This window comes from Syngnathus leptorhynchus, chromosome 15, assembly GCF_054491065.1.
Source record: "Syngnathus leptorhynchus isolate UIUO chromosome 15, UIUO_Slep, whole genome shotgun sequence".
NCBI lineage: Eukaryota > Metazoa > Chordata > Actinopteri > Syngnathiformes > Syngnathidae > Syngnathus > Syngnathus leptorhynchus.
The window spans coordinates 2,536,714-2,564,258 of record NC_141209.1 but is presented as its reverse complement, the minus strand read 5'-3'; the positions used below and the strand labels follow the sequence as shown (position 1 = coordinate 2,564,258).

Below are 27,545 nucleotides of genomic sequence, written 5' to 3'. Positions count from 1 at the left end.
GACAAAACAACAAATAAAACTAAGAGACTAGATTGTACCTTTGCTGTCGTGGGAGCAGGGACTTCCTGTTTTGAGGAACTTGATTTGCACATATTCCAAAAGGTCGCGTCACGTTGAGACCAATTAACGGTGCTCGGGGGCGAATGGCAGAAGAGTGGCAGCCTAAACGGGGGAATTTACGCAAACTAATACCCACACATCAACACACACATGCACATTGAACATATTATGTCATAAAGTAAAGGTAAAATACAGTACACGCCTTTCTCAGTGACATGCAAACACTGGGTCAACAACAGCTGTCGTTTTTTTTTATTAAAACAACAAAACAAATACAGCAATATTTTGCAAAGGGAATGCAAAGATGTTGACAGAAGCGCGTTGTCCCTCATGTTGTCGTTTTAAATTACATTAAAAAAAAAAAAAAAATGTACAAAAGTGCTTACACCGTGCAAATACGAAGTTAAAGGTCTATAAAAGTTTAAAAGCTAGGGAGGGGCGGCACATTTGTACATTTCTATTCAAAAGTATGGATGCGACTATATTACATCGCAAAAAAAAAAAACCCAAAAGCTGCTCAGAAGGATGCTGGTTATTAGTTGGACATACCCGAGGTTAATGTTAATAATAAAAATAAATATTGTTTAAATAACACTCGTGTGACTCCCGCTCAAGTGGGATGGCGCTAAAAGTCTCCCAAAAAGATACTCACCAGCTTTTAATGGCACTTATGGTACCTCCAAATAAATGGATGTAAAATGTACAAGATAAAAAAAAAAAAAAGTTCTTATTTGTGACCTTTTGGTGTGATGGACGTTCCTCTCGGGCTCCTTGAGAGTCGGACGCGCTGAGCAGCCGGTCAGCTCAACGTAAACATGCGACAACACAAAGGTTCTCCTTGTGTGACGTAAATAAAAAAATAAAAAAATCCACCTAGTGGATCAGTAACTGTTCTCGTGACCAGCCAGGATATAGAGGTTGCTCAACGCCGTGGGGTTGTCCGTCGGACGGCTCTCCAGAACCACAACCCTGGAGAGAAGCGAGGAGGAAAAAAAAATTGTTCGAAAACACAAACGTGGAACCGAGTAGAACAAGGAATGGGGTACCAAAAAGATAGATCGGTACCAACCTGTCGGATCCGAGGAGGCGGAAAACTCTACTTGGGTCGCAGATCTCCTGAGTGACCTGGGAATTGACACACGACAGAGTTGAGAAGAAAAGGATCTTTGAGACGAATGCAAATTGCGATTATTATACATGATCAAATTTCAATAAATGATTAACTGAAAAATATATGGTGAATAACCCTTGACAGTGCCAAAGTCTGCGTGCTTGCGTACTATTTCATTGCATGTAACTTATTTAACTTATTTTTGTGTAGCAACTTAAACTGACTAATTCAGGATTGACAAAGCCGACACTATTTGGTACAGGAATAAAATCTAAATGTGAACAAAATACAAGTCTGCCTTTGAGGTTGTCGTCTTCACGGAAAGTTCCGTCTGCGTGTCAGCGTCACGAAGCCCGACACTGCGTGTAAAAAAAAAAAAAACATGCTGACATTTCAGCCGGCCGGTCGACGCGAGCCGGAACGGGCGACACCTGCGTGGTGTTAAGAGCTCGACTCGGACGAGGTGGGAGATGTGATCTGGGTTTCGGGTGTTGACGGAGGCGGCCGGCGAACAAATGTCCATCGAAGAACCGCTCGCCCGTGAAGGAATCATACCCACACAAAAGCTGAATTATTCAAAGCCGCTCACTGTCGTGTTTATGACTGGGTATCAATTTTGCATGCCTGCTGACATTTAAAAAAAAAAAAAAAAAAAAAAAAAAAAAAAAAGAAACGGATGGTGGCCAAGTCGCTGGCGGTATCGCCTTCCATCAAAACAAAATGCTTCACCTCACCGCGATCTCTTGAACTTTTATTGTGTGAGCGAGAGCGAGTAGTGATCAGGTTCACGCCGACGACAAGTTCATTACCCGCCGTGCACGCAAACTCACTCGCCGCACTCTGGATCACCTGCACGTCAGTGTGTGATACGCAAAACACACAACTACACACTTTGCTGCATAAAGCACAAGTCAGGGACACGAGCCGCTCCGAGGAAATACAACAAATATCTTAATGGTCGGTCAACTCATACTGGGGGCTGTGAATCATTTAGGCATCGATTCTCCTAACAACTCTTCCATGGAATAATCCGACCTCATTCGGTACCTCGTTGGATTTGAAGCTCTTGCCCTGCATGCCGTGCTTCCAGAAGGCCAGAACGCTGTCCTGCAGGCACACTGCAAAAGACATTTTCCCTCTATTATCATCATCGTTCGTTATCTTCGAAAAGACATCCTGTCCAATTACAATCCTACCAACTGAGCCGATGCCAAAGTCAAAACTGAGCTCGGACGCCAGCTTCTTGTTGGACTTCAGTTTGCCTTGAAGGTTGACAATCTTCAAGTTTTCTGCGTGGAAAGCACTTCGATCAGATTGATCCAATTTGAGACTTCTTCTGGTTTGCTGGCGACAGGGGTCCACTTACGGTCCAAACACACCAACACTGTGTCTCTTTCCAGCTGGGTGACGTGGATGGCGTCTACCTGCTGATTACCTGCGGGTAGAGATGACATGATCGCAAAGTCAATATTTAAAAATGTAAAAGAAAAAAAACAGCCCTCAAAGTAGAATTGGAGAAGAGTCAATAAAGGACTTACTGGTTCCCATCTCGGTAAACCAGGAAGAGCAGGAGTTGAGGTTAATGGTCTCGAAGCGCACCACCTGGCCGGGCTCGGCTCCTTGGCTGATGGCCACGCACAGCAGCGGGTACTCCTGCTCGGGCACCACCAGCATCTCAAACACTTTCAGCGGACTGGGAAGCGGGAAGTCAAAGTGCTGTCGGGGTCGAGGGGTTAGACGGGCGTTAGAGGCGATGGGTCATTGTGGTGGCTGATTTCACATGAGCTGGGACTCACCTTGATGAGCATAAACCTCTGCATGGGCTCATACCACTGCAGGAGGACAATGCCAGACTGCAGCGCTCCGCAAAGGTATTTGTGCCCCGTGTACGGGTTGCGGACTGTTGAGGGGAAAAATAGGATTCGACAATTTTCAGGTCAAGACAGAGAAATAATAAAAGCGTGCAACTCACCGATGCAACACTTGTGACAACCCTTTGTGTCGGGGATCTTGGTTGTCAAAGCGAACCTCCTGAGGGCACAAAATAGGTCTCTGTCAGCCCTGCTGAAAACAAACGGTGACGTCGTGAATTGGGCAGAGCGGGACAAAGCTTTTCATTTTGGTGCCGGCGAACTCCGTTTTTACACAAGTGGCCGACTGCGAATGAGCACGCAAAGGCGCTGACTGACGGAAATAACAGAAAGGCTATTCATCAAGACCTTTAAGAGAGAACATAATATTGAATATTGATTGGGCCTACGGAATTTCAGACTGCCTTTCCTTGGCAGAGTTTCAAATGATGAGTCAGATCACAACGCAAAAAAAAGTGACTCCGCAGCCATCACCTTGGCAGAATCTTGTCCGGGAAGCGGTGCGTCTGGAGCTGGGCGGCCAAGCCGGGTTTCTTCAGCTGCTCAAAGAGCCCAATGAGGTTGTGGGAGTACAGCTGGAAGTTTTTCCCTGCGGGACAAGCCACACCGGCAGTTACAGAACCAAACATTTTCAAAACAGCAGCTTGGACGTTTGAGCCAGGTTAGACGTGAGCGGCGCTAAAAAGTGTGGCCATGTTGTGAAGCGCGTTACCTTCTGGTGAAGCCGGTTAGTAGAGTGTCAAGTGAAGCCAGGTGGGAGCGGGGCGGACAGAAACGAGAAGAGAGCAGAGGTCAAGCAGGTCTAATAACAAACCACATCAAACCGTGACAAGTGATTCAGCCATTTTGGGTTCACACTATAAGCAGGATGTCCTATCTCCACTTGCAATTTAAGCTATGATCAAAAGATTTGAAGACTTGCTCCTCTATAGTCTTCAAATTTGGCACCGATCGGACAAAGCTTGTTTATTCTAAACCTACAAGGCTCTATAAATTTCCCAGCCGGGTGAGCGACAGCAGCTCTCGAGAGGCACGCCGATGGCACAAAAGGAAAATGACTTCTCTTTTCAGCACGGGGCGGCGTTGGCAGATAACGCGGGACAAAAGCAGCGGCGGGCGATGACGCCGATGGGTAACGAGGGCCGTCGCCACTTACCCGATAAAGACATCAGGTTGTTGTTGATAACGTACAGCCACGTGCACTTCCTGGGGAACAGCTGCAAGGAGACAAAGACCTTGTATAACCAACACGGCATTGCGACGGTGGACACCGATCCAGCTTGCGGATGGACACTAAGTGCATATGATTCTGTGACACAGTTGCATTTTTTTTTTTTTTTTAAACTCTTGACTCCATCTGGCTTTACCTGCTCCATCGTGGCCTCGTGCAGCTCGTTCAGATTGAGCGTGTAGATGCCATCCTCTGTCCCAAAGATTAAGTATTGGTCTGTATAAATAATAAAGGTGCATCAGGATGGTGGAAAAAGTCTGAAGTGGGCGGGCGTGGTCATATGAAATTGCCGTCACCTTTGGTGTCAGGATGGATCCAGGAGGTGGCGCAGTTGATCTTCAGAGGACACCCATCGAACACTTTGGAGAAGCAAGCGCCCATCTGCCACCCATAAAAAAAAGAAAAAAAAAAAAAGAAAATTATTTTGGGAAAAATCACACTGCAAGCACACAGACTGGTCACTCACCAGTACTTTGGGTGTTGGCGGCAAGCCGTTGATAGCCGGCTTCTAGCAGAGGAGACAAATGGTGACAATTGTTTATCTTCAAAAACTTACAATGCTACTACGTCGTCACTGCTTTTGACGTAGTCGTGTGTGTTCAAATACTTACGGGAAAATCCTTCTTCAGCTTCCGATGCGCTCGGTGAGGGGCCGGCTTGGGGCTGTCGCCGTTCAAGCTTCCGTCCGAGTCTTCGTCTTGGGGATGGAGGCAAAGGTGTTATTGCACATTGTGGGACAACCGCATGCAGAGAAACTTGAAAGTTGGAGCTCTCCCTCACCTTTGCATTCACACTTACTGACAGCTTTGCAAAGAAGAAACATGACCAATGAAACACTCTGAACATTAAGTTTCAATGTTTTCTTGGGATTCAAAATGGTGGCAAATCAGAAATTCTAAAAAGTATTTTTTCCATGTGTTTTTGGAATCTTTTTAAATTTCATTTTAATGACTTGAACTACAGATTTGAATTGAGCTGCCGTTATTCAAGCAGGTTCTTACCCTGGTCCGAGGCGTGCGACAGGAGCCCGGGGCTGCTGACGCTGACGGAAAGGTAGTCCGGCGACGAGCTCCCGGCCTTGTTGCCGTGCTCCGGCGTGCTCAGGCGTCGCGCCGCCTGGCCGGGACCGTTCTCGCCGTTGGGGAAGCGCCGCACTGTCAGCGACTGCTCGTCGTTGAGGGCCGCGTCCTCGCAAGGGATGCGCAAGCGGGGCTGCGGCAACGAGACAACGTGGTCACGTTTAATTGGACATGATTAAACTTGATACTTATTTGAAAGTTCAACTGGCAGACATACTGTGTTGTATTACTAACACCTCTTGTAATAATGGCAATTTGTGATTGGCTCTCACCTTTGGGGGCCGAGGAGGAGGATACCCTGGCTTGAGAGTGGATCTGAAATAAAAAAATTAAAAAAAAACATAAAATGGATGGATGGATGAAAAAGTGAGAACCACAATCAGCAATGACCTTTGGACCTAGCAGTATTGGGTAACTTTTGTCCAATGTGTTTGCAGTATTTATCGACCGTAGCGACGTGAGATAAATTGACAAGACCAAACATGATTTTTTTTTTTTTTTTTTTTCATGCTTGGCTTTCATTCAGGCTATGTGAGTGCAGCGCATGCGTGCGATTGCGATTAAACACGAGCATTTCCTCACAGTTCCACTTCATTGAAGGCGTCGTGGAGGTGAGCGACGTGTCCCCTGCAGCGAGTAAACAAGTGAAGCAGAGAGAAAGGTCACACTCCTCTGTGGCGTTCGGGGACGCTGTATAATTAAGAAGGGTCATGCATTTGCAAGGCGGGGGAGTTACTCTTCAAAATAGTCACCTGATATAAATTTAACAGGATGAGGGGTTTGAAATGACAACACAAGATGCTGGTGTGCTATTTCAAATGACCAGAAACTAGCAATTGGATGGTTGGAGGATGTCAAAGTAATTTGGGGATTTGCGCTAATGGATGCACAACTACACGACAGTAGAAGACAAGCAACCGCAGTGTTAAGGCGTTACCGTTGGAACAACTCGTCCTCAACGCTTTTGAGGAGACTCCTTCGGTGGGGGGGTGCAGGGGGGGGGGGGGGGGGGGGGGGGGAGACAAGACAGGCCAAAAGCAAAAAAAAGAGGGTGGGGAGAGAGATAGAGAGAAACAAGCAAAGCAAAAGGGAGACGTGAGAAGGAGCTCGTTTGCATGACATAAAAACATACAGCAAGCGCACGGGGTTGGGGGTCATGCTCATTAAGAATCAATCAGTCACCCAGTCATGACTGTTAACACTTCATCGTGGACGTGCAAGGGGAAGATAAAGCCAAATAAAAAAAAAACAACAACAAGAGCAGCTGCCTTACCTGGCTGTTATTCCCCCCTCGGCAAAGGGGCTCCAGGGGGACTGGAAGTCATTATCTTTACTCACATCCTGCGGGAAGACAGCAGCACAAATTGCAGCGGCTTGACACACTTGCGCGCCGGCACCGCCGCCTGCCGTTCCATCCTCACCATTTCCGAATGCGCCTCCGTCTCTTTGCGCAGCGGCGGTTCAAATTGCAACTTGTCGACTGCCAATGACAAAGGAAACACTTTCTTTAAATGGTGACTTCGCTGGCCTTTGAGTGTTAACTGATGTCCGCATTTGTGATTTTTGGGGGAGCGTGGGCGACCGGATGTCTGTGTGAAATAGGCTTTTGGTTTATCTCGAAAACATGACACGAACAGATCAACGATAAGCTTAAAAACCAAAACCATGCCCAAACATTAACCAGACCCTCGGTATCGAGATTCAATATAAGGCAAGGTCACATAGGTGGTGTTGTGGGGGGGGGGGGGGGGGGGGGGGGGGGTTGCTTCCCAAACTATGCGTCAACTCTGTGGTGTCAAAAACACACAAAAAGCTAGAAAAAGTGCTGAGTCGGGTAGGAGTCAAACATTAGGATCCTATTAGTCATTGGTAAAACAATGCTATTTCTGTCAGGGAGCTATAATTTTTTTGTTTTTAGGTGTGGGAGGGGGGTGTTACGTGTTACGACAAGACCACACAAGAGGGTGAGCGCGGGAGTTACAAAACACAAACTACACGCGCGACGTCTGGCTACGTCGCCACTGACCTGCTTGGCTCCCTTGAGGGGATTGCGGCCCTCCTCGCTCTGTCCCATTGTTTGCTTCAAGGTGAGAAAGACATATTGAGGAGTGCTAAATTATGCGGAACGGCCCACGGGATCAGTGACACACACACAGATGTGCGTCGAGGGTCTATTGTTCTATTTCTACATACGTATGCAGTGGCCTGGAACAGTGCCACCGCAGAATGAGTGGGACATCGAGTGACCCCTGCTAACACCACTACATCTCTGGCTGAATTGGTGATGTTTTTTTTTTTTTACTTACAGGCCATCTCAGAGCGCGTCCTCTCTGCCCGAGCTTGCTTGTTGGTGGAGCGGATGGTATGCCGGACCACCGATAGGGGCTGCGGAACAGATCGGGGCACTGTTTTTCACATTCTTTTACAGTTCAGATGAATTACATAATGTGCCGTGTGTGCGACACTAACCACTTTCCACGGTTGCATTTTTTTTTTTTTTGTAACAGCCCAAATCTCATTGAAAATCTTCGGCTGCTGATAATATCGCTCAGGATGATAGTTCTATTAACGTAAGTACATCAGTTGGCCTATACAAGGTTTTAAACTCATTCACATGCCCTCACCCGCACTTTTTTTTTTAAAACTTCAACATGTTGATTCATACCACTTCATTCTTAGCTGGAAAGTCTGGTTCATGACAACGTTTAATAGGGGGAGGGCACTTTTTTTTTTTTTTGGGCTGTGGTTCAAATACACAACTTACCTCAAGGTCATCGTCGTCCGCCTCGTTGTAATGCTGATGGTTGTCGGGGTTGTTCATCTTGTCCAGGAGGTCAACGGCGAGCCGCCTCGTCAATCCCGTCTGTGACACGTACACATGCTGCGCCGAACCAAGAAGTTACGGGAAGATGCTCGTACGTCATCGCTATTAAAAAGAAGCTTTTGATTACCGAAAGGAGCTTGTCTGCGGTGGGCCTCTTCTTGGGGTTCTTGGTCAGGGACACTTTGACAAAGTTGTGGAAGGCAGCCGACCTGTGGCGACAACAGCGACACGAGTCACAACGTCGTGCTCAAAGGAAGGCTTCGACAGCACATTGCGTCGGGGGGTCACTCACCATTTGTTTTTATCTTTTAGCTTGGGTGGTTGGAAGCTGCTCTTTGACATCAGAAACAAGGCCCTAAACAAACGGCGTCACACTCTCACCATCGGATCGCCAAAATGACTTGGGCAGCTATTGTTTTATGCTAACAATTATTACTACAGATGAATTTTCACCGCTTACCTCATTGGGTGCAGGTCAAACATGGGCGGCTGCAACTCTGCCAGCTCGATGGACGTGATGCCCACTGCCCAGATGTCGCACAGCTGGTTGTAGCCGCCGTTCTTCTCCACCGCCGCCACCTCCGGAGCCATCCTGCACAACGTCAAGAGGAGAATCGAATGCTTGGAGCCTCTCGAGCTAGTTTTCCAAAATGCCTCACTGGCAACCGTACTCACCAGTATGGCGTTCCGATAAAGGACTTTCTCTTGGCGATGGTGGCTGTTATTTTTGCTGCGACGCCAAAATCAGCTGGACACGTGCGCACAAAATACACACATAAAAATAGACCCAATTAGACACACATAATAAATAAAACTGCACAAATGCACAAAATAAAAATACTCAGAACAACGCACCCACTCATACGTGGGAGTTTTGAGGGTTGCGAAACGAGCTGAGGAATGAGGACACGCTAGAGCCGCTTACCTAATTTGACGTCACCGTCGTTTGTCAGAAGTATGTTGGCGCCCTGCAAACACAAGACAAAAAAAACACGAGGGGTTATTCCCTGTGCGTGAAACCCCACATCACACCACATGCTTACAAACATCCGCAACGCATCTTGATGACATACACAAACACTCGCGCAAATGGCAATTCAAAGTACAAATATTGATGTACCTTAATGTCACGGTGCATCTTTCCTTTGGTGTGGAGGTATCCCAAACCCTGTGAGAAAACAAAAACCAGACCATCAGTCATTGTTGCAAAGAAGCGCTAAAATAAAAAAAAAATCTAAGATTAAAAAAATAATAATAATAAAAAGAGCTGATTACCTGTAAAGTCTCCCGGCAGACGTACGCAATCTGCACCTCTGAAAGAGGACCGGTAACTGTAACACGCAGGGGACAATCGTGTGAGTGCAATCCAAGAAACTCTGCTGTTTATATATATTTAAAAAAAAAAAAATCCACACCATGATAAATGTCCTGCAGGGATCCGCCGCCGCAGTACTCCATGCATATCCACAGCTTCTCTCGACTGAGCAGAGCAAAGCAAAAACAACAACAGTCAGTTTTCAACAGTTAGCGTGTGACTTTCCGCTGCCGGGCCCGTTGAAAAAGCGCGACACTGGCGACGCTCTCACCAGAGGTAGCTCCCAAAGTAGGCCACAATGTTGTGGTGCATGCATTCCTTCACCATGAAGATTTCCTGCTGGATGATGGAAAAGTCGTCCCCTGGAACACACCAGCACGGAAAACACGTTAACGTCGCAAGGAGAAATCCGAATCTCTGATTTAAGCAAATTCTTGACCATGTGAGTTCAGTCGCTCAGGTGAGAGATTCAAACGAGCGCTTGGACTTGGACTTTTTACTACCCACGGGAGGGAGCTCCATCAAACTGAACACCTTGTACTTTTAACTTTCACATGTGTAACTCTCAAACCTCCAGCCGGAGATTTTTTTAATGTCAGCCAGATGCTTCTCCTGTTATTGATTTTTGAGGTCCCAAAGTCCACATTAGATTTGAAACAGAGTATGAAGTTGAGGTGACTGGCACCGTGAGCACTGATGAAATCAATAGTCAACATTTCTCCAGATAGCCATGAGGTCTGTTGTCAAAGTTACATTTTAATTTTGAAAATGGGAGGGACAAACAAAATCGAGGTTTTAAAACTTGCTGAGGGTTTGCAAAAAAATGTTTTGACAAACTGTGAATTTGTAAAAGGTCGCTTTAAAAGTCACTGCATGTTCCTTGGCTTTGTGCGTGTGTTGACAGTAACGTACGAGTCAGCAGCACAGCGGCCACAAATATTTGGGAAAAGGCTAATTTCAGGGACTTGACTCATAGCTTCTATAAAAAAAAAAACTACAGGCACAGTGGTGACTTTTACAGACACTTGACTTCCTTCCCGGGTTGACTGCTTCTGGAAGAAACATGCTGTTATGGGAGTTGATGACTCTGTTGGATGAATTCTCTCACACTTCCAAATGCATCTGTCAAAGATATTTTGAAACTCATCTGCCAATTCAGCAGCTATCAAAAATGCAGCGATCCAGAATTTCTGCCAAATTGGAATCATTGAATGTAAAAGTCAACAAGTGAGCGCAGACCTTCAGGTGATCTGTTGGCTAGCGGGCCAGGCCGCGCCTTTGTTTCTCGAAGCCGGTGCCAGTATCTCGTGTGCCGGTCCAACCAGTTTTCACATCGCAAAGACATTTAGACTGCAAAAGTGAGTCAAGTGGCCCCCAAAAAGAGTTTTGACTGAATGTTGCTTATTGAGATTTATAGTCAGGACACTAGTAGTGGATGGAATAAACACGATATGGGCCAGCTGACCACCGCGGTGAATAAATGAAAGAGAAAACGCAAACTCTTAATCTCCTCCCCACAGCCATCCGAGCTCGGCGGTTGGATCTGCATAATCTCACTAATCCGTACGGCGTCGACTTGGGTCAGTGTCGACCGGAGCGGGACGGTGAGCGTGTTCCTACCTGCTTCCAGCTTGATGATCTTGACGGCGGTCAGCTCTCCCGTTTGGATGTTGCGCGCCTGAAAGACAGCGGCACAATACTTGGTTTAACATGCGATTATTTTTTACGAGGTCCTTCTCCCATTTATTCTGGAACAAACAAGCAATAAATGAATCCGTGTCATACAGACGACATCAGATTTATTACACCTAAATGTTTTGAGCTCATAGGTTGTCTAATCTTAAAGTTCAATTAAGATCTCGTTTCCCAGCTATTGCGGTGAACGCTGACGATTTTGCGTGTCAGGCATCGGGATTGAGGTCAAGACGGGCCGCCGCCTTTAATCCAGCACGAGTCAAGTATGAATGTAAACGGGGCGATGGGAAATAAAACCGGCAACATGCGAACTGTTGACCTTGATGAAAAAAATAATAATAATAAATCTCGGGTGTTTCTGCCAGTTGACACACTGATGAGATTTGGCCCTGCATACCAGAATTCCAGGCCGGCCTTGTGGGGGAAGTGAAATAGTGGGTAGCGGGGTTCTGTGAAGGAGGGGTGTTCCAGCCGCAGAGGCTTTGCATAGAAAGAAGTAAGGGTGGGCGGGGGGGAGCTGAACGATGCTTTATCTGCAGCAGATGGATAAACAAGGACCTTCTCCAGACAACATAGTACATCTCACTTCATTTGGAAGCAGCAGAATGTGAAGAATTCTTTTTGGAGCCTTTTAAGAATTTCAGCAAGGGAAAAAAAATAATAATAATCTGTGAGACCGCTGTGCCGCAACTTTCCCCAGAACACCAACGCGGAGTCGCAAAACAAACGCAAATGCTAAAAGTGAATTTGGCAAATGAGTTCGACTTCAAAAAGTGATGTGATTGACACTGGAATCCGTGGCACATACCTTGTAGACATCCCCATAGGTGCCACTTCCCACCCGCTGGATGAGCTCAAAGTCATGTTGAGGATTTCGCCGCTGGATCTCGCCGCTGGGCCGAGGAAATATGTCCATGGTGGGTCTGACCTTGCAGGAATCCGGTGCGGGCTATCGGCTGGAGCCGCTGAACTAGTCGATGAGTCCTCGGTTTATTCAGTTGGGCCTTGCGGTTTCTCCATGGCCTGGAAATGAGGAAAACGATTTGTTTGTGACTTTTTATTGTATATATATTAGTATATTTGTGGAGGACGTATGAGGGGAATGAAAGGAAGAGTACAGTGAGGCAGAAACAGAAGAAAGTGAGTCGGGGGAAGGATAATTGACAGGTTGGATGCATAAAAGGAAGTAAAAAAGATGAAAGAAAATTACAATGGGTTAAAAAAAAAGAACTAATTACAGAAAGAAAGTAGCATGATTTCAAAGTAAGGCCTATTAATGAAGATGAATGGGAGACAGGTTTAATGAGTTTTTACAACGTGAAACAATTCACTGTGGTATCATAAATGACCATTTAATTTTACTTAAGAAATAAAAACAAATAAATCAACTGCAGCACTTTCAGGAATGCTTAACCAACACTACAAAGCAGTTTCATACGGGTGCAGACTAATTGTCGGAAAAGTGTTTAAAAACCGCAAAACAGTGAAAATGTTTCACAAAACACAAGTTTTTAGATGTTTATGGGTAGTTCCAAATACATCAATAACCAAAACGCATTTTACAGACGTTGAAACGCGCCGACTATTATTAGTTAGAAAGCAACGACGCCAGGAAATAGCCAGACCCAGATCCACCATTTCTTTGAACGATGAAGCTGGAGGGAGGTTAGCATCCCAAGCTAATGCTAACAGCTAGTTTCTCCAAACTTGAGCTGCCTGGTGCTTACCGTTCGCGTGGACGACTCGGCCGTGTTTTTCTTTTTTTTTAAATTCAGATGTCCATTTGACACTTTAAGCGTCGAAAAATACGGTGACAAGGGAGGGAGCCTTTCAACCGGACGTCCTCTTTTTGCTACTGAGGCGTTCAAAAGTTGAGACGGCTCTCAGTGGCTCTTCTACGGGCAATAGACGACCTCTTTCAACAGCAGTCGTCGCCACCAACTTCTTTCGGACATGTCATCCTTCTTTACTCGGTTGACAGGTTCGGAGAGGAGAGTCGCGTTCCCAAAAATTACGCCAGACGTCAAAACGTGGCAAATACAAACGATTCCATGTGTTAGTTTAATACGCCATTGTTTTTAAACAAGACAACAGTCGGTTGCTGTTAATCTCCGTAAATTTCAGGATCCTGATGAGGCGTTCATGAACACCTCGTCAAAAATAAACTCGTCGTGATCTCACGCTTATTTACATTACAAAATGGAATGCGGTGGCAAAAATCCAGGGAATGTGGTACGTTTTTATGACGTCTCATATTCAGACTAGAATACTGGAACGTCTGAAATTAAATAATATTTTGTGCTAGTTATCTACGTTATTTTTATTCCAGATTAACGATGGTCCTCAAAAACACCGCGCGTATACAGTTTCGTCGTGTTTTAGCGCCCTCTAACGGTAGAAAATGAGCTGTTCAAAACCTGGTGATGCGTTCAGAAACACTGTGTAAAATGTCGACTAATTAAAATATTAATACATTTACAAAATCGACACAACCCCAACAATTTCTCATTGTGGTGTTTGTATGTTATATATGCAGTTCGGGACATCTCCATTTCATATCATAAAAGTCGTTTCAAACAAAAACACATTTACCTGTATCTAGTTTGGTCATGTGTCATGATTGGTGTCATACCTAAGCCTAGAGCATTTTTGGACGGAAGCATATTAGCTGTTTTTTGTTTGTTTTTGTTTTTAGAATATATGGTGATTTACATAAAATAAAAAGAATGCATTTCAATGGGCGTCAACCCCGGTGAATACCGAGAATCCACTGTACTGTATTACATTGAACCAACCTCGACAAGAGACAAGCGCGCCCCCTGATGGCATCTCTGCGCGTCACACGCGGAGCGCCCAAGCGCCATCCTCCTCCTCGTCTTCCTCCTCTTCGTTGTCCTCCTGCAATCTCTGGTGTTGTTCTCAAGGCGCATCCTCCTCCTCCCTGCCGCCCCTGACCGCAGACTTCAAGCTGCTGCACTAGCGGACACAACAAGAACATATAAAGAGGAGACGTTGCCATTTCATTCTCGTCATTATTGTACAGATTGAGGGTGGGGGGGCGGCAGGCGCTATGGCGAAACACCGCAAAGACAGAGACAGCTGGGGTGAGTGTACGTGCCAACATCTTTCTGTTTTTTTCTAATTCATCATCTTGTTTTATGGGCGTTAACAGCGCAGGTCCTGGTCAACGTCATTGTGTGTGTGGGGCGGGGGTTGTTTTTTGCACCATATCAAACGATTATTAAGATAATAAAAGAACAAAAATCCAGGAGTGGAAAACGTTCCCTAAATGTCGCCTTTAAGGACTTGGGAATGCATAGGAGATTTGATGTTTTAATTATGTAATGGTGCACTGGGAAATAGCAAGAAGTCACCTTCAGGGGAGGGGCGTTTGTATTATATCAAAATGTATATCAATAAAATAAAAATGTTTACGCCTTTGGGAGGGAGTAGAGAGGGTGACCCACTTGATTTTATCCGCCTGGTATAACATGCAGCAGTGGCGGCAACGCCTGGGCGAGGCCTTTTTGCATACATTTTTGGATTTAATATTTAGAACTAAACACATGATGCAAAAAATATATATAGAAATGGTTATAGATGTCAAATGTGTGTGCCTATAATGAATCGATTATTGATGTCATCATTAAGGGACCAAACGCTAACGACACACTTCTTACATTTCGAATTGAATGAAGTTATTTTTGCCCAGAATCAAAATCGGTACAATAATCTCATCATCCTCGTTGTATTCCGAGCATCTGCTGGCCATTCCAAAAAATGGCAAAAATATCAACAGAGGCGTTTTCTTTTCTCTGCCCCCCCCCCCCCCCTCCAGGGTCCCTGGGTGACAAGAACATGTACGAGTGGAGCTCAGAGGACGAAGAGTCGGACGGGCGGGCGCGGCCTATCCAGGTGCTGCTGGTGAAGGACGACCACACCTTCGAGCTGGACGAGGCAGCGCTGAGTCGCATCCTGCTGGCCGAGGAAGTGCGCGACCGCGAGGTGGTGGCCATCTCGGTGGCGGGGGCCTTCCGCAAGGGGAAGTCTTTCCTAATGGACTTCATGCTGCGCTACATGTACAACCACGTGGGTACATCGTTGGAGCGTCGGTACAATAATAAAGCCGTGGATCCGTTCGACTCACCTTTTTACTTTCAGGGCTCGGACGACTGGCTGGGCCAGGCCGACGAGCCCCTGACCGGGTTCTCGTGGAGGGGGGGCTCGGAGAGGGAGACCACCGGCATCCAGATCTGGAGCGAGGTCTTCCTGGTTGACCTGCCTGACGGTACCAAGGTGAAGTTTGCTTTTATTGTCGTCCCCTAAAATTGGACACAATGACAATAGTGTTACTAAATGTCGTGTGTGTGTGTGTGTGTGTGTGTGTGTGTGTGTGTGTGTGTGTGTGTGTGTGTGTGTGCGGTGACACAGGTGGCAGTGCTGCTGATGGACACACAAGGTACCTTTGACAGCCAGTCCACGCTGCGTGACTCGGCCACCGTGTTCGCTTTGAGCACCATGATCAGCTCCATGCAGGTACACACCAGTTGTGGGCCCATTTAGAATTTAAATTCTGCTGGTGATAATGCAATGATAGGGCTTCCTTAAGATATCTGACAACTGGTTAAAATTGTAAAAAAACAAATAATAATAAAATTAATATGAAATACAGGTTTACAACATCTCCCAGAATGTCCAAGAAGACGACCTTCAGCATCTGCAGGTAAATATTCAAATTGATCAGATGATGTCTAGTATTTTTTATTTTTTTTGTTGCTCGAAAATGAAACCACTCCAAAATATTTCACAGAAATTACGCCAAATTGATCAATCTGATCGTAACATGTCTGTGATTTTTCTCGTGACAGCTGTTCACAGAGTACGGCCGACTGGCAATGGAGGAGACGTTCCTCAAACCGTTTCAGGTAATTTGATCATCATAAAATATAATAATACCTTTTGTGGCTCTTACCTTCATCTGCTCCTATTTGCAAGTCCATGATATTCCTCATCCGAGACTGGAGCTTCCCGTACGAGTTTCCATACGGACAGGAGGGAGGCATGAAATTTCTGGAAAAGAGGCTCAAGGTCAGTAGGCAAGGATGTGACTTTCCTTGAAACCTGTTAAAAAGGGACTTCATTTGAAATCCCGCGTGTAGATCTCGGAGAACCAGCACGAGGAGCTGCAGAACGTGCGCAAACACATCCATTCGTGTTTCACCAACATCTCCAGCTTCTTGATGCCTCACCCTGGCTTGAAGGTGGCCACCAATCCGCACTTTGACGGACGGATCAAAGGTACCCAAACAGCCGAGATGTCGCCAAAATAAATTGTAGGCGGCGCCATGTTAGCGAAGTAGCAGCTAGTGTTAGGCAATAGCTGATATTTCAAATTGCAGAGATCGACGGCGAGTTCATCAGCAACTTGAAGGTTCTGGTGCCCTGGCTCCTGAGTCCTGGCAACATTGACGTGAAGGAGATCAATGGCAGTAAGATCACCTGCAGAGGCCTGCTGGAGTACTTCAAGGTCAAGGATAGTCCAGGATTACAAAATGGCCACAGTTTTCCTTTTAATGCTGTTTTTTTTTGTCTTCTCCAGGCCTACATCAAGATTTACCAAGGAGAGGAGCTGCCTCATCCTAAATCCATGTTACAGGTAAATGTGTTAGGAGCTTTGTGGATGAGTGACTGGGCAGAAAATGACGTGGTGGTTTGCGTCAGGCCACGGCGGAAGCCAACAACTTGGCGGCGGTGGCTGCGGCCAAGGATCTGTACAGCAAGAAAATGGAGGAGGTACGCCTGACACCGCCGTGAGCCTCGCCGATGATCGCCGCTCACCTCTGTTCTCCGTCAGGTGTGCGGCGGCGACCGTCCCTTCCTGGCGCCCAGCGAGCTGCAAGCGCGCCACGCCGTCCTCCGCGAGGAGGCTCTGGCGCTTTTCCGTGGCGTGAAGAAGATGGGCGGCGAGGAGTTCAGCCGGCGCTACCTGCAGCAGCTGACGGGCGAGGTGGATCAGGTCTTCGTCCAATACATCAAGCACAATGACTCCAAAAACATTTTCCACGCCGCCCGCACGCCCGCTACCCTTTTCGTGGTCATCTTCGTCATGTACGTGGCGGCGGGCGTGACGGGCTTTGTGGGCGTGGACGTCATCGCCAGCCTGTGCAACATGATCCTGGGCCTGGCCCTCATCACGCTCTGCACCTGGGCCTACATACGTTACTCGGGGGAGTACCGAGAGCTGGGGGCCGTCATCGACCAGGTGGCCGGGGCGCTCTGGGACCAGGTCGGTCGCAATCTGTCCATCCCTACACAATCCGTCTGTCCAGATACATTGAGAATTCAAGTCAAACCTGAGACTCACCCAATACATGCAATGTAGTCAAACTGCCACCAGATGGCGGCATTCCTGATTAATTCTTTGAAATAATGACAACGGAAAGCATGTTTTGAACTCACCTTGTGTTTTCCCTTCGACGCCTCGGCAGGGGAGCACGAATGAGGTAAGAATGTGACACGCCTTCTTCCCGGCGATGCTTTTCGTTCTCCTGCGTGAACTTCTTGTCACCCTTCCCGCAACGCAGGCGCTGCACAAGCTGTACAACGTGGCGGCCAATCATCGGCACCTCTACCAGCACGCCTTCCCTGGGCATCAGGCCGATGACGTCGGGGAGGCGGCGGCCGAGGAGCGCGGCAAGAAGCGGGACTGACTCAGCACTGACACCGCTCACTGTATACGACGAGCATCTTCATCACTCGGCTTTCTCCTCATCCGCTGTCAATCATCACCTGGACGGGAATGTCGTAATGGTGCGGCGTATGGGAAACCGCTTATCCTATTCGAGCACTTGGAGAACAAGCAGGGCCCACCTCCTTAAATGACTGTCCTACTCGTTATTGCGTTACTTTACGTGCAGAAGATTTTTTATTGATTTGCAATCCACGTCTTTTTTTTTTATTGGTTCTTACAATTTGTTACATGCATTGTTTTTGCAACTATGCAAAAAGCTTTTTGTATTTTTTAGGTTTTCATGTGATATTTAATGATATATACTATACGTGTTATAGGTTAAAATGCTATTAAAAAATAATATCACGCATTTCACAGCTACATTGACTTCAGAATCCTCAACAGATTTATTTATTATTGTTGGACAATTTTCTGTATATATTGTTTTTTCCCTATTTTTTACAGTTTGTCACATTTTATTGTTGTAATGTGTGCATGGATGCAGAAAACCTATAGATTTTTTAAAAAGAATCATAATGTATTGACTTGTACATGTAAGTCGCAATATTATTTCAAATAATTTGTTCTAATTTTAAATACAATTTTTCTCCCATAATTTTTGTGAATGGAATTGCATATTTGTCATATTTATTTGGTTTAATTTACTTGAAAGGTTTTTTTTTTTTTTCATTCAGGGAGGAAACACTACAGTGTGTCTATTTTGTCTCCATACAATTTCAACAAATGGATTTATGCAAAAGCAAACAAACACAGCATCAATAGACAAAAATTGTAAATAGACACCTCTGTACAGTATATTCCAAAGTTGAACGTTTTAGGAAGCCACAAGGATAAACATGATAGCCATTGTTAACCAAAGTCACGGAATTTCCAACACAACTCTTGTATTTGATCTAATTGAGATACACTTCATTTATCTGATGAGCAAATTTACAAAGTATATCGTAAAGTCATTGTCCGCATGGTGTCGATGTTTTCTCGTGTGTCATTAAGGAACGGAAAAACTTCAAGAGTGGCTTTTGTGAGATGTTTCATTGTTTTTTTTATTTATTTTGTTTTTATGTGGTTGACGCACGCGACCTCCGGGCACTTTGGATGCGGCCTTGATGTTGCGCTGTGATTTCAAACGTGTTTACGTGGCGTTTTTGTACTCGTTGTACTAAAACGGACCTTGTATTTTCTTTTAATCGAGACGTGTTGTTTAATCTTTTGTCTTTATATAAGAAAGCCTCTAGAACTGCGATTATCGAGGCTAATTGTTAGCACGTCAACGGAGTTTGGCATGTTTTGTTAGCATTAAGCTAAGGGAGAGTCCTTTAGCAAAGCTACTATGGATGGTTGTTTTACATACACGATGGGCAATTATTAGTTTTTTTTTTTGTTTAATTTCACAGTACATTTCAAGTGGGAGTGCCATTACACAGTTTACAAATGTTTCTCGGGATTTATTTTCATTTTCCAAACTCTCGAATGGGATGTATGAGTTCACTGCTCATATTAAGTTTCCGCTTGAAATGAATGATTGCCATTCATTTGAAAATACACACAACGTCTGGTCTGATGTGACTACTATCCTATCAATGGCTTTATTACCACTACAGATCCATTGAACATCTTCAAAAAAAACTTTATTAAACCACAAAATAAAACCAAAGTCGCTTCTGTAAGTGTTGAGTTGAATGCAATGTACAAAACATTTAAAAATGAGGTTTTGTGAATAATAACTACTAATATGTAAAAGGACTAATAATTATGTTGCTGTAGCTAGTTAGTTGCAGCTAATATAACTGAACTGGAAATTACATTTCACCTATAAACTCTACAGGTTTATATCACTGTAGCTTTCATTTCTTTACGTTTCAAACGCTACGAACGGTGCATTTTTAAAACTTTATAACACATTTCATTGTGACGTCAAGACGATCGCCTTTAATTGTGGCCGTGCGGTCCGGAAGGGTCAGAACTTGTGCGCTGCTCGCGAACGTAGGTGGAGGTCCTCGCGACGGTTCTATTGCAAGTCAATTCCAATACTTGAGTCTATTCGAGCTGACTTTTTCAAAGTTTGGACGGCTACGGGTCGTTCGCCAAAGGCTTCAGGATGATCAACAAACTGATCGTGATTCACTTGCTTTTGTTTAGTGCTCTCCTGCAACAAGGTGAGACTTATTAAGATTTATTTATCATATAATAAAATTTCAATAACATTTTTATTTTCAATTTGATTATTTTTAATTAATTTGGGCCTTCTAAAGTTACTATTTTAACAGACATAAGCAATGACAATAAAATAAACTTTCTTAATACTGACGAACGATTAAAGCAAACAATTAGAATCTACGTGTAAACGTGTGCGAACAGTGACACCGCGTGGACAATAATGGTATTAAAGCAATCTTAGACTAGTTAATGCAGAGCTGTATAGTATACTGAACTAAATATTCCATAAATTCGAAATAAACACTAAAGCAAATACCCCATCTTTTCATTGAAATAATTTTTGGCCGTCTTAGTGCACATAGACTTGCTTTGATAAATGCTTTTGTTTTTTTTTCTTTCCCAGGCCAGTGTGAGTGTCCGAAAAAATGGCTGACCTACAAAAACAACTGTTACTACTTCTCCCAACAGTTGAAGAATTTTAAGATGGCTGAACGCCAGTGTTGGTCACTTGAAAGCAACCTGACCAGCATTGAAGACATCAATGAGAGGGTTCCATTTCAAACCTATATCGTCAACACATATATATATATATATATATATATATATATATATATATATATATATATATATATATATATATATATGATCTAACCTATTGCATCTCTCTCTGCAGGACTGGCTGATCAAAACTCTGGACACAGATAACAAGGTCCCATCTTTAACCTATATATGGTAGCTTTAGAGATTGATCTATAACATCTTTTTTTTTTTTTTTTTGTAGTACGGGTGGAGGGCCTGGCTGGGCCTGAAGTACCAATCAAGAGTCTGGAAATGGACTGATGGAAGTCGTTTCAACAAATCCGTGATGTAAGTAGCATGAAGAAAGCGCTACAATTTAATGTAATGACGTGGACCAGCAGAATTGGTTACATTTCTCCTGGTCATCGGTTGCTATGCAGATTTGAAAGGGCCCAGTGATAACTCCATATAGTTTTGTCTTTATGACAACAAAAACATCACGGAGAACTTAATATTTGGCAGGATCTGTGTAAGGTGCTTTTGTTGCAGGTACTGGGGGGAGGACCAGCCCTTGTTAACGGGTTCGACAAGTGACCGCTGTGCCGCCATGTTGGGCCGCGATGACGGTCACTGGTACAACCGTAACTGCATGTTCGCCGACATGATATTCATTTGCAAACGTAACATGGAGCCCCAGTTGTTTGTGAGTAACATGTTGAAGAAAATATGGAGCAACCAAATGTGAGGGACTGCACTAATACTTAGCGCTAGTTTCAGGTGTCCACAAATGGCTTTGAAGCTTTGGACGCAACAGAGAAACTGGCGCTGGAGGTCGTCACCAATATGGTCATTTCGGGAAAGGTCGTGCCCGTGAGTAGTTACGACCGAAAGGAGCATACATTTATGATGATGCTAATTGTTTTTGTTTTTTTCCTTCCAGAAATCAAAGCTCAACATTACTGTGACCAATGGACTGTCATGTTCATCTCGTGGTGTCAACTGCTCACGCGCACTGGAGATTAAACGTATCAAGGCAAAGGTAAGTCTCATTTTTGAGCATTTTTTTTTTTCCTAATTGCTTTTTTCTTGTTATAGAATCTGCAAATCGGGAGGCTGGTTGGCGATCTGGAGAAAGGCACAGTCCTCACCGTCAAAGGACGTGTCAAGCAGAACGCAACACGGTGAAGGCCACAATTGCTCACAAATAGCCCGCTACCATAACTAACACGTTTTTTTTTTTTTTGTCTTGCAGTTTTAACATCAGTCTCCTGAACAGTGACACCAGTATTCCCCTGCACATGAGCGCTCGCTTCAACTGGTCAACAGATGTGAATGTGCTGGTGATGAACTCTTACCTGTCTAGCAAGTGGGGCAAGGAGGAGCGCAAGAATGGAACCTCCTTCCCTTTTACACCAGGCCAGTTCTTCGAGGTAACAAGAATCGACTTGCAAGACACCCTTTCGTGCTTAAAAAGATCTCGAGCCGCTATGTGGCTATCTGTTGCTCAGATGATCATCACGTGTACTGCCAAATACTTCAACGTGACCATCAACGGCGACGTCCACCTGGGCTTCGGGTACCGAGGTCCAGTGGCCAAGATCGACCGTGTGGCAGCGAAGGGCAACGTGACGCTGATTAGCATCAGGCAGATTTGACACGCAAAGGCCTTGAACATGATCCGAGCTGCCACCTACTTTATGATTAGCTCAAGTTTGAAGTTAAGGTACAAGTAAATTAAGCTAAGGTATAAGTTAGGTATTATAAAGGATAAGTTTTCTTTGTTTTATGTACCTATAAGTTTCCTTTCTAACCACATATTAGAAGCTAAAGGCCATTTTGTCTTGTACCACAATGACATGAGTTGCTCGGGGATCAGGTCACAAATGATTTATGATAAATTTTTTTGCATGCCAGAATAAAAAAATAAGCAATACGTTGTTTATCACCAAATTTCTGCTAACAGCACTATGGAGCTAATGGCTTTGTTGAGCCTTATTACAAGCAACCCAAAAGGTCCACGAAGGAAAAATGATCAATTTGACCAAATAACTAAATTTAAATATTGTAGTGATTGAACAAAACATTTAATATTTCACCGTGTGTAGTGAACCAGAGTTTCAAATTGAAGCTCTGAAATTTAATTTTCCACCATAATCAAATTTACAGAGAAACCATTTTTTCCAAAATCTACGGCTCACTTTTCGTACACAATCCCAACCACAGAAATGGGCGGAACCTGCATAGAAATGTTCAGATATATATTAAAATAAGATATTTCTCATTTTCTTGCTGGTATTAAAGTACTGTCCGACCAGCAACGTATGGCTTTGAGACATTTCTGTATATCATATAAAAGGTGTAACAGTTATTAGCATCTTGACAAAAAAAATATATATATAGAACTTTTTTTTTTTTTTTTTTAGTCTTTTGAATGAAAAAGTGTTTCCTAAAGTTCCAGTAGCTTATAATCTTTCCGAGGTGATGCTTTTCCTTAAAAGAAATGCCATCCTATGCATTCCTTAGACACTTAAATATCGCACGGCTTTTGGTGGATTGCCTTGAAAAAAATCATTACGAAAAAGGGGGGCCAAAAAAAGTCATACAACACGTCTGTGTTGCAATTGCTGCCTTTTGGTTCAGCGTTTAAAAAAAAAAAAGAAAAAAAAAAAAGAAAAGGCACAATATTGCTTTGCCAGTCCTCCCAGGTGGTAGCTTCTTCATCTGAGTGTTTCTTGGGATACATTTTTGGATCAAGAGGCAAAGGCACACGAGGCGAAGAGGGGCGTTTTGGTCACATGAAGCTGTTGCCGGGGGGCTGCTGGGCGTACCACTGCTGCCGCTGTTTGCGCGCCTCCACCTCGGAGAGCAGCGCCTGGCGGTACGCCTCGTACGACTTGACGATGTGCTCCAGTTCCTTCATGAAGAGCAGCTTCAGCATGCCCTGGTACGTGTCCAGGTCGGCCAGCTGGAAGAGCTCCCACTTCAGGATGTGGTCGTACCTGGCGGAAGAGCAACGCCCGTTGCGTCCACCCGAATGACTACGCTCGACACCGATCAAGTTGCCCCATGTGGAAATTGTTGAGCAGTCGGAGAAGTGCGCGTTTGTTTCGTTATTTGGTTTGCACGCCGCCTAAGACGAGCCTCGTTTCAAAGCGGTTTGTTTATGTAACATGGACACTCCTAGAGTGGAAATTCGAGTTTTTTAATTACTTTTCAAATTTTTAATGACTTGTATACTTGAGTCTACGGGTTGCACCGCATTTGATTTACATTATCAAGGGTTCTGAAATATTTCTTGCAAATTTTTTTTTTTACTATTTAGGTTTGCTTTTTCAGTGTTCGGTAAATATGATTTAATTTTTATTTTTTTTTATCCCAGTCCTAACGTTGTTTGAAACCAACAGCAGACCAGTTGCTGAATAAAAGTCAAGTACTCACTTGAGGGGGGCACGGGCGTAGACCTGCAGCCAGTCCGGGATCTCGGCGGTGTGGTAGGGGTTCGCCGGCACCAGCACCGGCTGGTTCCTCTCGGTGGGCCGCGGCTGATAGGTGATGGGCGGAGGCGGCAGAGGCGGCGGCTGGTCGTAACGCGGCACGCTACAAAACAAATTCGGAGATTTTTAAGTGGAGTGAGGAGCGTGGTCCCACGAGAAATGAAGTACCTAGGAGCGCAAGGGTGGCGATACTGCGCCCTCTTGTTGATGTGGTCCACGTAATAGACGCCAAACTCGGCCGACTCCACCTTCTCCCAGCCCGGCGGGAGCCCCTCGCGCTCCAGCGGGTGGCTCCAGTGCGTGGTGTTAGTGTTGTGGTCGATGTAGTACTTCCTGCCGCGGATGGTCCAGTCCATGGTCCAGCCGGTGGGGAGGGGCAGGTCCTCTGCAGTCAGGCTGGAAAGGTTCCCCAGTGACTTGGCCTGGATTCGACCTATGCCTGCAGGGAGGATGACAAGTATTTCCCTCAGCCATGCGAGCAAACAAGCAGGGGGTGTGCAGACATTTTATAGCCACTTTTATTGACAACACAGTCATCCTCCTCTAAAAGCGTGTTTGGGAGGTGACAAATAAGTTGAGAGAGCATGAGAGCGAGGTCACTGGAAGTTGGTGAGTGAAGAAGAGGAATGTGAGAGCACGCCACAGAAATGTACTCCGCCTCCTCCGCAACCGACTCGTCATCCTCATCCTCATCTTCATCACCATCCTCCTCGCCGTGTCAGCCATTTCCTGCACTTTGGACGTCCTCAGTCAATGCAGCGACAAAGGGGAAAATGTGACAAGATGGGGAAGCTAATGCTAATCGCTAAACTAAAGTATTTTGACAGACTGTGACGTATAGTGGCATGTTTATACATTTATGACAGCAAGTGGAAAAACCCAATTTTTGGGTTGTTGTGTACAATGTTGGCTCAAATTGTCCCAACCTCCTTGGTGGATTCAATCTTTAACCCAAATTGGGTTGATTTTAAATCCACAAATTTTAAGGTTGCAATGTCGTCTAACATAAATAAATAGCTCCCAAGGTCTCAAACTGTTTCTAGTATTTAGAAGAGGCTGTCGAGTACAAGTCAAAACAACAGGTGTCATGATAGCTTTAAACCCAACGACAAATTTGCAAGCTCCAGACAGAGCCCAGAATAACAGACAGGCACATACCGTAACCCAAATCAACATGGCAATGTAGTAGAATGCAATTTCCAAAGATTTTGCGTCTTTGTATTGGAAAAATGAAATGTAGGCCTCTCACTGGGAAGGTGGCCAAAAATGCCCAGGAAAACACAAATGTGCTGATGTGCCTTAAATAGAGCACACGGTCACAAGTTTGTCATGTTGAGTAAGATAAAGAACACAAACAGACAAAGATGAAGCAAAGAGCGCTGTGTGGCTTCCCGTGAAGCCTCTGCCTGCATTCCTATCACGCCAACCTTAGCGTGACGCGCGTCGGGAACCTGCGGCGCGGATATGAAAAGGCTTGTTCATGCGGCCCTGAATCTATCTTTAAACACGGCCGCGACAATTTGCGGCGCTACCTGTAGGAAACTTGACTAAATATGTATTTTGGGTTTGCACTGTAATGTGACGATTGTATATGTCAAATAAAAAGAGCAGGCCATCTTGACACCTAGCTCCGACGGTGAAAAATTACCTGAAGGGGGTCTGCTGGGTGTGGGCGGCGTGCGTTGCCGCGGAACTCTTTGGAAGTTGGGTTCTCCGTGCTCATAGTAGTGGTAGTCATCCGGGAAGCGTTCCGGCATCCTCCGAGGTTGCTGCTGCTGCCTCCCGTCGTAGTAGGAAGCCTCCTGGGGGTGATAGTAGTAGCGCCCGGCGTCGCCGTTCTCCGACACGGGTCCGCCGTCCGTCAGGAAGGACTGCAGCGAGCCGGCGTATTCGTGCGGAAGCTCGCCGAGACTGCGTGGCAGGTACGGCGGCGCGGACAAGCGATGGCTCTCGCGGCGGGCCGCCTCGTGCGGCGGACGTGGCACAGCGGTGCGGAGGAAGCTCTTGCTGCGGGACAACGCTGGCTCCCGGCCGGGGGCCGTCGGGAAAGCGGAGGGCCCCATGTCGGGCATCGGCACGTCGGCGCGGCGGGGGATGGTGGGGCCATGACGGATGAATGAGGGCATAAGATCTGTCGGAAAAAAACGACAAGTTACAAAAAGTTTTAACTTGATGTAAAAAGTAGCTCACTTCCGGGACAGTTAGGAGTTTCCATTTCAGGCAATGACAGGCGACTACATAAGTTGGGATGCCCAAGTTTAAAATCCACTCGGAGGAACTGGGTCAGAAAAAGGGGGGACTGTTTGCACCATATTCACTTGATAATTTGGGACATTGTGGGCCACTGGGGCACAATAGGACATATTATGGGCCACAATAGGACATGACAGTACAAAATGAGAATGATATATCAGCATCATAGGAACATGGTAGGAGAAAATTGGCCACCCAACATTATGGGAACTAATGGTATGGTAAGGTATGTTAAAAAAACAACGAATAAATGGGACCTGATGAAACAAAACGAGACGCAGGAGAATACATGATCGGGGACAAAACAAACGGGACGTTACGGGACAAATGAGACAACACACTGGACACTAGATTATGATGGATATGATATTATCATTTGAATTGTGGCCATTGCAACTGACGTTAACGGTATCTGGGAACCTTTGTTTTACCCTACGCAGTCAGGACAACAGCGAGCTGGTTTTAAAGTTTAAAAGTGCACGTTAACGTCAGTTGAGCACAAAGTAAATCAAAACAAAAATAAGAGAAAAAAACAAATCATTCTACATCCAAGCGGGGTTTTAACAGCATAATAAAATCGATAGCAAAATAGGCTAAACCGGGCTAAGCTAGGCTAACGATCCAGCAGCCTGTTGCTTACTTCGGAGGAGCGGCGACGTCTCCTTCTTCACATACTTTCCGTGGACCTCGGCCGGCTTCGACGACTCGCTTTTACTCTTCTTTCGCGAGAGCATAATAAAACTCCAGTTTGAGCGTGGCGGCGGTGATGGGGGAGGAGGAGGAGGGGCGGGGAGAGGACGTCAACAACGCGGCGATGTCAAGCCCTCCGCTCGGCGGCCGCCCCGCTCTCCTCGTCGCCGAGCGCGGATACAGAACATTTTGGAAGCGGACTGCTTCGAAGGAGGAGGAGGCGAGTATTAGCCTAGCCGATGCTAGCAAGAAAGAGACGTCGCTCCAGTCAGTTGTGCGCAGGCGCACATTCTTTCTGCGGGCGCATGCGCACAAGTGGTGATTTGAATTCCAATCAAATACAATTAAAAATCAAAAGCAATTATAAATTGAAAATTAAAAATCAACATTTTAAAGTGTGTCAGCTTTTAATTTTCGGCAATAACATCCCTTTCGTCCAATATAAAGCACACATTTTCAAGAAAAGTGAAAATGAATAATAAAGCCAAAACAAAA

The 27,545-nt window shown here is 45.4% G+C and overlaps 4 protein-coding genes across 8 annotated transcripts; 2 read left to right on the top strand and 2 right to left on the bottom strand.

Moving 5' to 3' along the window:
* Nucleotides 1-340: 340 nt before the first annotated feature.
* map4k5 (mitogen-activated protein kinase kinase kinase kinase 5) lies at nt 341-13,344 on the bottom strand. Of its 2 annotated transcripts, none has more exons than XM_085931880.1 (34): nt 12,914-13,344; nt 11,995-12,209; nt 11,112-11,169; nt 9,763-9,853; nt 9,592-9,656; nt 9,452-9,507; nt 9,297-9,344; nt 9,102-9,144; nt 8,852-8,924; nt 8,637-8,768; nt 8,469-8,531; nt 8,304-8,385; nt 8,117-8,233; nt 7,659-7,737; nt 6,774-6,832; nt 6,626-6,693; nt 6,290-6,328; nt 5,935-5,979; nt 5,625-5,667; nt 5,275-5,485; nt 4,885-4,970; nt 4,740-4,781; nt 4,570-4,654; nt 4,410-4,489; nt 4,199-4,259; nt 3,517-3,631; nt 3,144-3,235; nt 2,968-3,071; nt 2,710-2,887; nt 2,538-2,606; nt 2,368-2,460; nt 2,219-2,289; nt 1,130-1,185; nt 341-1,029 (listed from the first exon to the last, which is right to left on the bottom strand). In XM_085931880.1, exons 2-34 carry the CDS (start codon nt 12,100-12,102, stop codon nt 942-944), a joined length of 2,700 nt encoding a protein of 899 aa, XP_085788006.1. In that variant the 5' UTR covers nt 12,103-12,209; nt 12,914-13,344; the 3' UTR covers nt 341-941. The 2 variants fall into 2 exon arrangements, with proteins under 2 accessions (XP_085788006.1, XP_085788008.1); XM_085931882.1 differs by having other exon boundaries at nt 882-1,029; nt 3,144-3,202; nt 12,914-13,343.
* Nucleotides 13,345-15,044: 1,700 nt separating this feature from the next.
* On the top strand, nt 15,045-18,447 carry atl1 (atlastin GTPase 1). The gene is made up of 13 exons (XM_085931890.1): nt 15,045-15,275; nt 15,348-15,482; nt 15,618-15,722; nt 15,859-15,909; nt 16,055-16,111; nt 16,182-16,274; nt 16,346-16,484; nt 16,586-16,713; nt 16,786-16,842; nt 16,908-16,979; nt 17,041-17,472; nt 17,675-17,689; nt 17,771-18,447. Exons 1-13 carry the CDS (start codon nt 15,045-15,047, stop codon nt 17,894-17,896), a joined length of 1,641 nt encoding a protein of 546 aa, XP_085788016.1. The 3' UTR covers nt 17,897-18,447.
* Nucleotides 16,177-27,326, bottom strand: sav1 (salvador family WW domain containing protein 1). Of its 2 annotated transcripts, XR_015068331.1 has the most exons (7): nt 27,001-27,326; nt 25,756-26,238; nt 24,276-24,546; nt 24,052-24,210; nt 17,646-17,975; nt 17,025-17,507; nt 16,177-16,256 (listed from the first exon to the last, which is right to left on the bottom strand). XR_015068331.1 is itself a non-coding variant. In XM_085931884.1 (5 exons), the coding sequence occupies exons 1-5, from the start codon at nt 27,092-27,094 to the stop codon at nt 23,405-23,407; spliced, it is 1,215 nt and encodes a 404-aa protein (XP_085788010.1). In that variant the 5' UTR covers nt 27,095-27,321; the 3' UTR covers nt 22,674-23,404. The 2 variants fall into 2 exon arrangements, 1 of the variants encoding a protein (XP_085788010.1); XM_085931884.1 differs by lacking the exons at nt 16,177-16,256; nt 17,025-17,507; nt 17,646-17,975 and adding an exon at nt 22,674-23,612 and having other exon boundaries at nt 27,001-27,321.
* Nucleotides 19,897-22,546, top strand: LOC147045057 (galectin-8-like). Of its 3 annotated transcripts, none has more exons than XM_085931887.1 (10): nt 19,897-20,093; nt 20,498-20,643; nt 20,768-20,803; nt 20,876-20,961; nt 21,163-21,316; nt 21,385-21,483; nt 21,554-21,652; nt 21,709-21,794; nt 21,866-22,043; nt 22,122-22,546. In XM_085931887.1, exons 1-10 carry the CDS (start codon nt 20,036-20,038, stop codon nt 22,266-22,268), a joined length of 1,089 nt encoding a protein of 362 aa, XP_085788013.1. In that variant the 5' UTR covers nt 19,897-20,035; the 3' UTR covers nt 22,269-22,546. The 3 variants fall into 3 exon arrangements, with proteins under 3 accessions (XP_085788013.1, XP_085788012.1, XP_085788011.1); XM_085931886.1 differs by having other exon boundaries at nt 21,136-21,316; nt 21,391-21,483; XM_085931885.1 differs by having other exon boundaries at nt 21,136-21,316.
* Nucleotides 27,327-27,545: the final 219 nt, after the last annotated feature.

Bases quoted from the DNA above. Each gene is read 5' to 3' on its own strand.
- atl1 (XM_085931890.1), top strand. From the start codon at position 15,045: ATGTACGAGTGGAGCTCAGAGGACGAAGAGTCGGACGGGCGGGCGCGG. The intron at 15,276-15,347 runs GTGGGTACATCG...TTTTACTTTCAG, and splicing joins TGCGCTACATGTACAACCAC to GGCTCGGACGACTGGCTGGG. The intron at 15,483-15,617 runs GTGAAGTTTGCT...GCGGTGACACAG, and splicing joins ACCTGCCTGACGGTACCAAG to GTGGCAGTGCTGCTGATGGA.
- sav1 (XM_085931884.1), bottom strand. From the start codon at position 27,094: ATGCTCTCGCGAAAGAAGAGTAAAAGCGAGTCGTCGAAGCCGGCCGAG. The intron at 24,211-24,275 runs GTACTTCATTTC...TTTGTTTTGTAG, and splicing joins CGCCACCCTTGCGCTCCTAG to CGTGCCGCGTTACGACCAGC. The intron at 23,613-24,051 runs GTGAGTACTTGA...CTCTTCCGCCAG, and splicing joins TACGCCCGTGCCCCCCTCAA to GTACGACCACATCCTGAAGT.
- map4k5 (XM_085931880.1), bottom strand. From the start codon at position 12,102: ATGGACATATTTCCTCGGCCCAGCGGCGAGATCCAGCGGCGAAATCCT. The intron at 8,925-9,101 runs GTAAGCGGCTCT...GCACGTGTCCAG, and splicing joins CGACGGTGACGTCAAATTAG to CTGATTTTGGCGTCGCAGCA. The intron at 7,738-8,116 runs GTAAGTTGTGTA...TCTGTTCCGCAG, and splicing joins CGGACGACGATGACCTTGAG to CCCCTATCGGTGGTCCGGCA.
- LOC147045057 (XM_085931885.1), top strand. From the start codon at position 20,036: ATGATCAACAAACTGATCGTGATTCACTTGCTTTTGTTTAGTGCTCTC. The intron at 21,317-21,384 runs GTGAGTAACATG...ACTTAGCGCTAG, and splicing joins ACATGGAGCCCCAGTTGTTT to TTTCAGGTGTCCACAAATGG. The intron at 21,653-21,708 runs GTAAGTCTCATT...TTCTTGTTATAG, and splicing joins TTAAACGTATCAAGGCAAAG to AATCTGCAAATCGGGAGGCT.